Consider the following 10,221-nt stretch of genomic DNA (forward strand, 5'->3'; position numbering starts at 1 on the left):
GAACCACAATAAATTCAAAGAAGGAGCAAGTTTTCGAACTTATATAAATGGAAATGAGGTTACAGCTATAAGGGACTCGAACATAACGTACCTATGGCCCAAACCCCAACCAGACAACTGACGTCACGTTATAACCAGAGTTCAGAGGAATTAGATACATTGTTACTGGTAAAGAAACCATGGCTGAAAGGATGTGGATGAGCCCTCTTTCAAAAAGGCAACGCTTGAGGGGGATTTTCCCGTCGATGATAGCGATTACGCACATATTTCAGATTATACACAAAAAGAAGATGATATTGTAAGAGAGGACATTTTAGAGGAGGATATTGACATTTAATGAAGAGAGCAATAAAAAATTTAAGAAGAAAAGGGTCTTGTTATTACGACCTTACCCACGTTAAAGCTGCACAACACGAGGCGGATCTTCTTATTGTTTCCGAATCAAATAAAAAACTGACTGAGGGGGTGGTTGGGTGCAAGATAAAAGTAAGGACGTAGCGTTATTCTTTAGGAACAGGGATGTTGGGGTCAAAACCATCAAGCTCGTGATTGGGCTTAACGTCGAGATCACGATGGTGGACTGCTACTTTTCTCCCAACATCCCTATGAGAGAATACAGAAGAAATGTTCAAAATCTGATGAATGCCGTCGCGGGATTGAAAAATTTTATGATTGTTGGGGACATCAACGCTAAATCGTCCCAATGGGGGTCTCCCACAAACGACGAAAGAGGGGACCACTGGGACGACTGGATGGCCCAACTAAATATAATAGCACTAAACAATGAAAAACCAACTTTTGTAAGAGGAGCTAGCAGGAGTCACAAAGATGTGAAATCAAAAACAAAAATAACATATAAAAACAATAACACAAATATAAAACACAAAATGATAAACCAAATTAAAAAATGGAAGACGGAAAGGTGATGCACTATGAAGCTCTTCAGCTAGTATTAAAAGAAGAAAACTATAAATTAATATGTAAAGAAAAGAAAAATTGAAATGATTAGATCCATCTTTAACGAACTACTGAGTAGGCAAGAGTTTCCTAGAGAGTTGAAAATAGCAAACTTAATATTGCTACTAATGCCTGGGAAACCCCCCGATTCGCCGTCCTCATCCGCCCTTCAAAAAATACTACCGAATATAGGTGGCCCTGTTAGTCAAAGGAGGAGGATGTTGCTGGAGATGATCCACTCCTTCCCCCTCTACGGGGCACTAGTATGGGCAGAAGTCATTAAATTCCAAAAATACAAAAACTTATATATCATGACGCAATGAAAACCGCTTATTCGGGTCTGCAGCGCATATAGAACCGTTTCTGCAATAGCGCTGCAGACCATCGCGGGAGCGATCTCTATTCATATATTGGTCGATGAGAGGGTCAGAATATACAAGAGAGTTCAAACTGATCGAGAAGGGAAAACAATGGAAAAAATTAAAGAGGAAGAAAGGAAAATCAGTTTGGACAAATGGCAGCAAGAGTGGCAAGAGGAGGGTGCCAAGGCCGAGTGGACGAGGACACTGATACCGGACGTGACGAAGTGGTACAAGTGCGCACACCGCAGGACCAACTACTTTTTCACTCAAAAAACGCGAGATGACCTACGCCCCAGCTGGGGTGTGACGGAGGACCCACGTCAGGTAGTACTAGAGTGCCGAGTGCACCTACAGGAACACAGGGCCGTAGCTAGGGGGGCATTTGGGGGCAATGCCCTACCTTAAAAACCTACGTAATTAAAAAATATTATTCGTATCTGAAAAACAACAATCCATCGAAATCATAATCAAATTTCTATACTCATTTATGTACCACAAATAAAACAAAAAATCACATTCACCGCCCGGAGACTTCCCATAACGAGTGTATAGTCTATACGGAGTCAATTGGAATAGCCAAATAAAAAGAAACATCGGGGTATGCCAAGTTACCAATAAGTCCCAAATAAAAAATGACCTAAACTTATGACGATTAGACCTAGTACAAAACCTCCACTGAATATATCGTTTCTTTCTTCGCACCGCGTCGAGTCCTGTTTGGTTGTCAGCGGTTTCGCGGAATTATTCGCAAGAAGATTCGATGCATGGATATAAAGAGCGGGCGGAGATTAGTACGAGCATTACGAATTACAAAATGCAGGTTCCGACAGTTTTAATCTTTTTTTAATTGTTTTATTTTATCGTGTATGTGTTACGTGTTACTGTGTATTCTGATGGATTTTAATTAAAAACGTCCTATTATATGATTATCAAGGTATGTATCGTATGATTGTCTATCTTTAAGATATTATTTCTAAAGCATACGATTATTTTTTAATTTCTGGGTCGTACAGTAAAGCAAAAATTACAGGAAACTATATGTGATATCTTATTAAAGCTCCACAATTTTTCATGACCTTGGCTTATAAATTATTACCTTGTGCACCGTTTTAACTTGTTTTTGCAGGGTTAGAATAGGACAGGCTATGATGTTCTTGTGAGACTTGCCAGTTTTGGTCAAAAAGTTTAGACACAACCGTATTTACGACACTTTTTTTTTAATTTATCTTTTTTTGTTCATATCCCAATGCCAAAACAGGAAAGGTGTCAGGTCTGATTGAAATTGTGTGCAAAATTATTATTATGATGCCAGTTGCGTATTAAATAGACAAATGAATGCCAAACCATGCAAGCTAACCCTGAATTTTGTCCTTTCTAGGTGTCAAAATTGCCTATTTTTTTAGTAAAAAATCCCGTCTCCAAAACGAAGAACAGGCTCATGCTTCAATAAGTGAAGAAGCTGAAATTTCCAGTGAGGAACCTACTATTAGTAAAAACACTTCTAGTACTAATGCTGGGTTTCCGGACGATATTGCTCAAATTGGGGAGCCAATTAAACAAGTTACTTGGGACCGGTATCCAAGAGGAGGAAAAAACAGAGCTTTTGTTGTCGATTGGTTTAAACGATACAAATGGTTGCAGTATTCTGTAAAAAATGATGCTGCATTTTGCTATCCATGTCAGCAGTTTCTTCCGCATGGAAGCAAACAGACCACCTACACAAAGACAGGTTTCAGAAATTGGAAAAATGCTATTGATTTAAAGTGTGGTTTTCCTAAACATGAAAAAACAATATCGCATATTCAGGCAATGACTATGTGGGAAGATAAAATCTGCAGAATAACTACTTCTTGCACTGTTGGAACATTGCTTAATGAAAATATCTTGGAACAAAACAGATATTATTTAAAATCTATTGTAGAAGTTATACAGTTTCTGGCAATCAACGAACTTGGTTTTCGGGGAAATTATACATTGGACGAAAAGAGGGAGCAAGGTTTATTTAATAACCTGTTCGAATATACCGTTAAGAAAGATCCAGCCTTGAAAAATATTATTGTTCATATTCGGGAATGTATTGTTAAGGATATACAGGAATCCGATGTTACATGGTTTACCTTAATGGAAGATGGAACCAGAGACAAAAATAATCGTGAAAATATAGCAATAGCTATTCGCTATGTTAAAGGCGGAGTCGCTTTCAACTGTGACTACTACTAGAGATTTAGAAGCAGCAACCTTTACGGATGCTACTTTAAACATTCTAAATGAAACAATATTGATCTAAAACGGCTCTTAAGCCAGTTTTATGATGGCGCTAGTGTGATGAGCGGCAAAATTTCAGGAGTTGCCGCGAGGATCGAAAAAGAAATGAACCGTATGTTCATTGCTACAATCATCGCCTGCATCTAGTTGTTGTAAGAACCATATCAGACATTACTTTTATTCGATTTTTTTCGATCAATGCATTATGCTGCATGAGTTTCTACAATATGGTTAAGTAGCTTTCTTATACGAAGGCAATACAATTGGTAGACTTATTGAGCAGTGTTGGTAAGGACAATTGGTCATTACAAGCTTAAAGAATGCAATCAATAATACAGTGTGATCAAAAAGAAATTTGTAATCTAAGATCAGCCGAAATTTATAAAAGCATTTTGAAGGAAGCTGAGAATTTGGTAGAAGAAGAAAATAAAGATGTTCTTTCCCGGAAGAGGCAAGTAAAAGTGGCCCACCTAGAGAACTTTAAATTGTCTGGTCCATCATCTTTGCGTCAAAACTGAGTCATTCAGACCTGAATTTTTTAAAACAATAGACCTAATAACAGCTGAATTAAAAAGAAGGTTTTCGAAAAATGATGAGTTACTAGCTTCGATTGTAGGTCTTGATGAACTAGATGTTGAAAAGATGCGCCATTTACAAGATTTAGGTAAGTCACTAATTAAAAATTAAACATACCTTATGTTTATTGTGAAATTTAATAAAATGCACTGATTTTAGGTATAAAAATTCCTTGCAAAGAAGAAACTATTGTCGTGAAACGATACTTAAAAAACTTCGAAGACACAAACCAGAATCTACTGGAAATACTGAATAAACAACGCCTTCAAAGACACGTATGAGCTGTATGTATCAGTTGCAACATTCGGATGCAGCACATTTTCTATATTGACTGCTATCAACAAGCCTCAAAGAATGTCAATGACTCAGGAGAGAATGACAGGTATGGTTTTTCTTGCTTTTGAAAGAAAAAGAACGGAGAACCTAGATATTGACCAAGTCCTTAGAAACTTTAATAGTATGGCAAATCGAAGACTGCAATTATATTGATACCTCTTTTCTTATTTAGATAGAAATTTACTTAAATCCATGTTTCGTTTTATTTTTTATGTTTTTAGAGTGTATGTTTGTTATTGTGAAATATTCGTCATATTTTCCTGCAATGTTTTGGTTTTTATGCTTGTTGTGTTTATGTAGATGGTTTTTAAATTTAACAGAAAATATTAAAGTTTTTGTCTTTTACGAATTTCTTTTTATTACCTTTTTTGATTATCTAAAGGGCGGTATAATTAAATAGAGGGATTTAGGTCAATTTCGAAAACCTGGTGCCCTACATCAAATTTCTGATGCCCTACTTCAAATTTCATTCTAGCTACGGCCCTGCAGGAACAGAAGGAATTAAAAAAGATATTAGGAGGCGGCACCCTGGAATGCGAAGACCACTGCCATTGGAGACAAGAAGGTTATAGATATTGTTACGGGAATAATGGCTAAAGAGGAAAAAGAAAGAAAGCGTGACGAATAATATATTGGGTTTTTTAATGTGTATGTGTCGTCTATTTTTAATCCTTTATCTATACAATTTTAAAAATTAGATTTAGGCTCTTTTTATCTTTATTTCATTTATACCTCTTTTTAATCTTTTATACGAGACATATTTTTTAAGTACCGTTTTACGATTCCGCCGCCGCAACTCCAAGGTCGCGTTCCGCACATGCGCGCTGGTTACCTACATCTGACGCCTTTACAGTCTGATTCTTCATTGTTTACGTTGTTTACTGAGTGTTTAAGATGCCTCTCACAATCGTGAGTCCCGCCGATTGTGAATTACGGGCTGTTATACGATTTCTTAGTGCTAAAGGCGTAAAACCGATCGATATTCATCGTGAGATCTGTGAAGTTTACGGACAAAACATTATGAATGATGGAATGGTAAGGAAATGGGTGAGAGCATTTAAAGATGGCTGCACAAATGTGCATGATGAAGAACGGAGTGGGCGTCCTTCGGACGTTAATAAATATTTGGTGCAGAAAGTGGACGAAAAGGAATAGACGCTTCACAATTTCATCATTATGGGACTACTTTCCTCAATATTCTCGTATTGTTTTTATCGCATTATGATCGTTGAAATACTGGAAATTGTGTGTTGGGTTCCAAAAATGTTGACGGATTTGCACAAAACCCAACGTTTAGGCAGTGCATTGACTTTCCTTGGGCGATACCACAATGAAGATTTTTTGACCAAATTGTTACTGGTGACAAAACATGATTGGCTACGTCACACCAGAATCGAAACAACAATCCGTGGAATGGCGACATTCATCATCACCAAACCATGAAGTTTAAGCAAACAATCATGTGCACAATTTTTTGGGACAGAAAAGGAGTATTGCTAATGGAGTTTCGGCCTCGTAATGAGACAATCAATACAGCGTCTTATTGTGAGACATTGAATAATCTGCGTCGTGCAATCCAGAACAAAAGACGTGGCAAGTTGAGTGAGGGTATTGTTTTGCTGCACGACAATGCCCGTCCACATGTGGCTAACCTAACCAAAGATCTCATCAAATCTTTTGAATGGGAAACTCTAGATCATCCTCCCTACAGCCCAAATCTAGCGCCCAGCGACTATTATTTGTTCCTGCACTTGAAGAAACACCTGGGCGGTCAGCGTCTTCAAGACAATAACGAAGTCATAACAAGTTAACAAGTCAAGCGGCAAAATTTTATGAGGAGGGTATTCAAAAATTGGTGCCACGTTATAAGTGTCTCAATATTCACGGAAATTATGTATAAAAGTAGATTAAAATAAAAAATTTTTTAAAGTAGGATTAGCTTAGGTTAGATTTTTATCTATACAAACAAAGTTAGGATATGTTAGGTTAATTTTCACTTATTTACAATTTCAAAGTAGGTTAAGTTCACGTTTTAAAGCATTTTATTTATACAAACGTTTTGTCCATTTTATTTATATTGTTTCGTCTGCTTATGTGTAGTATGTGGTTTATGTGTATTCATGTCTATTTTATTTAAATTTTATATATGTTTATAGTTTTATGGTTTTTATCTTAAGTCAAAGAAGACAGAAAGCGGAGTAAGGAGAGTTAAACCGACGCATGTACGCGATGTTCGCTAAGAACGGTTCCACATGCGTCGGTGGAGAAGAGGATGGGTTTTTAGCTGGTTGGTATCCGGTTAGCGGACAAATCCTGCACACCTGGGATACCCAGGCGTCTTTCAAAGATGTTCCCAACCACACCAAAAAAAAGAGCTGTAAGACCTTGACGTTGGTGGAGTGGCTCAGTAACTTCGGGCAGTGAAGACGGATGGGTAAAGAGGAGTGAAGCTAAGAAACGGCTCAAAAAATCCAAAGGGTAAAATAATCCGTAATCCTACGTTGTTAGCCACAGTGGCTATGGGATGAATGGCTGCGCGTAGACAGTCTTGGACGGTGTCTCTGGGATACCAGGCGACCTCCTACAGTATCTAGCCTTAGCGAGATAACGGCGCATTGCCTCGTCGGACTTCGGCTCCACTCGTGGGATCTTTTATGGAGACTATTAAAAAAACCAAAAACCGCCGTAGGGGGAAAAATATTTCGTCTGAAATAAACGCATCTCTGTCTCATGATAGAAAAAAAATATACATTGATGAAGACTGTACGTCGGACGTCGGAGACGACAAAAAAATTGATGACGAGGATCACAAATTGGTGCGTGAAATATGTCAATCCATACACACATCACGGACATATTCGATATCAGATAAAAACGAAGGGAGTAATAAAGAAAAGCCCAAACAACAGGAAAAAGACCTAACTGAACATTGACAAGTACGTAAGACTACTAAAAAAGGGTTAAAGGAACGTACGAGGAAATACTGAAGGCATATAAAGATGCCTCCAGTAAAGTATAAATACCTCGACGAAACCATTCTGGTGGAACCCAGAAATAGAAAATGCCAGAAATGATTATAATAGACTAAGACGTAAATACACCCGCGAAAAACAATAATAATTAAAACAGAAATGGCGAGACGGTATGAAGGAACAAGGCAAATTCCTTAAAAGACTAATATTGCAGGCCAAAATGAGATGTTGGGAAGACCTCATGGTAGATTTAGAAAACGACATATGGGGTCAAGGTTACAGGGTAGTAACGGGTAAGTTGACAAATAAAACACAAGGCCAGCTAAGAGCGAAGAGGAGGAAAAAGATCCTTCGCACACTGTTCCCGACAATGAGCGGTGTGAATAAAAACGAGTACGACGAATATTTACTTACAAGTAAAGTGTAACGAGTATTTAAACTCCAACTAAACCGATGTGAATAAAGCGTCGAGTTTACTTGTGACCGTGTACTCGCCAACCCGAGGGTATACTAGCAAGTATTTACTCGCGAGACAATTGAGTTCACAAGAAAGGCAAGTAAATACTTGTATCGTCACACAGACTACGCATCATTTCCTGTTGTGACTTGTTCTGTTTTCGCCGCTAAACTAACCTTGACTCCCCGTTATTACTCACAAGTCAGTTGTCGCTCCCGTTTGTTTTTGTCCTCTTGCAGCTGTATGGATGAAAGTAGTGTGACTTCCGGTTGTGACAATAAAGCTATTGTAGCGTTATTGAAAGAATTTAGTGTTGTGCTGAATAAATCCATATTGCCTAAAGTTGCATCTGTTAAAGAGAAGGCATGGGGATGTTTAGCCGACAAGTTTTCAAAAAACGTTGGGAAGCAAACTAGTGTTGGACAGTTAAAAAAGCTATTGAACAATATGAAAACCGCAGTCAAGAATAAAACTGTCAACGCAACTGGAAATAAACCAATAACATTGTTGTCATGGGAGGCAGATTTCCTAAAAATTTGCGATTCAGACGAGAGTTTATTGCAAAATACCTGGGGCTTCATGCGTTGGATTGGGACCAAGTTCTACGTCGCCATTGCCTGAACTCAATGAAGAGAATGAGAATAGTGAAGACGAATATGACCTCGTTGACATGTTAGCATCAAACCAGCCCATCACACCAGTGACTTGCATACGTAAGAGCGATGCGACGAAGTTGAAAAAAGATAAGAAATTGAAACTCTCAGCTGAAACTGAAGAGACGTCTAAACTGACAACTGGCGAGCTACAGCGTTTATTATTACTTGAAAAAATTAAGCAACAAGACAACAACAAGACTTCAGGCTGAACGTGAACAACTGATGATAACGGAGTTGAACCTAAGAGCTGCACAACACAGATGAACGGAGTCCGTTGAACAACGCGTTGTGGTTGAAGAAGACGATGTCTTAAAAGAATTTTTGTTGTTGAAATAAATTGTATCCTGTTTCCTTTCCTGGAATATTCCTTTTTTCTAAAAAAAAATGAAATAAAAATAATAATAAAATAAATAAAAAACAAAAAATGAAATAAGTATATAACATACGTCACGTACACAGTCACGTGACGTATGTCACGTACACAGCTGTACACAGTTTGTCGGGTATGGCATGACCGGTGGAGGGCTCACAGGCTGGTGGGATATGCTCATTTGCTTTTCCAGCAGGCCATGTTAAACCTGACATACTGTAGGCCTATGCGCACATGTGACATACTTATTTAAAAAGATATATTTTTGTTTTTTTATATATTTTTTATTACTTTTTTATTTTATTTTTTCACATATGCGATTGCAATTGGAGTAAAGGAAATAGGATTAAATTTATTTCCATGCCAAAAATGTGTATTTACATCATCAGATTATTACTAATTTCTAATCGTTTTTGATGACCACGTCGTCTATTTATAACTTCATTCCGATCTAAATTATATAGAGGTACATTTTCTTCAGCAACACCATTTTCGATTCCGTCTTCCTCTTCCCAAGCATCATTAAAATGTTTTGCTACATTGTGAAGCACTCTACAACTTATTACTAAATTGGGAACATTTTTGACTGGTGTTCTAACTTGGCTAGAGAGTATGGGAAAACGACGTTTCATCTGGCCAAAAACTCGTTCAATTATTACTCTTTCCTGAGCATGGGTCGAATTGTGATTCTTCTCACGAGCATTTCTTGATTCGTCAAAAGGAGTCAGTAACCAAGGAGTAATTCCATATCCGCTATCACCAAGTAGACAAACATCACCATCATATCGGCGCACCACGTCCTGAATTCTACTCACTCGCGAAATCCTGCCATCATGTACACTCCCTGGCCATTGAACGTCCACAATTGTAATTTTTTCATTAGCGTCACAAGTTATCTGAATGTTTATTGTTATTTTTCCTTTTCTGTTCACATACTCGTCGCCGAATTCCGAAGGTTTCATAATATGCACGTGAGTGCAATCTACAGCACCAATGACAGTCGGAATAAGAAATTTTGAAGCCCAATCTGCCTTGGCCTGATCCATATCTTCAATAGTGCGTGGAAATTTAATCCAATCTTCAGACTTCGACACTATTTTAACCAATACACTTGAAAATGTTCTGCTGACGGTACTTCTTTAAACCCCCATGTCGTTGTCAACACCACTTTGGAATCCTGGATCCCTAACGTATCTCAGAAAAATTTCCATTTTTTTCCGTGCAGTTAATCATCCACCCCTTGCATCAGTGTTTTCATCAAGAAAGTGCG

At 37.9% G+C, this 10,221-nt stretch overlaps 1 protein-coding gene across 1 annotated transcript; it reads right to left on the reverse strand.

Annotated features, from left to right (window-relative positions):
• Positions 1 to 9,328: 9,328 nt before the first annotated feature.
• On the reverse strand, positions 9,329 to 9,997 carry LOC130445329 (putative nuclease HARBI1). The gene has a single exon (XM_056780903.1). It carries the CDS (start codon positions 9,995 to 9,997, stop codon positions 9,329 to 9,331), a length of 669 nt encoding a protein of 222 aa, XP_056636881.1.
• Positions 9,998 to 10,221: the final 224 nt, after the last annotated feature.

The sequence above is a fragment of the Diorhabda sublineata genome, chromosome 6 (genome assembly GCF_026230105.1).
Source record: "Diorhabda sublineata isolate icDioSubl1.1 chromosome 6, icDioSubl1.1, whole genome shotgun sequence".
NCBI lineage: Eukaryota > Metazoa > Arthropoda > Insecta > Coleoptera > Chrysomelidae > Diorhabda > Diorhabda sublineata.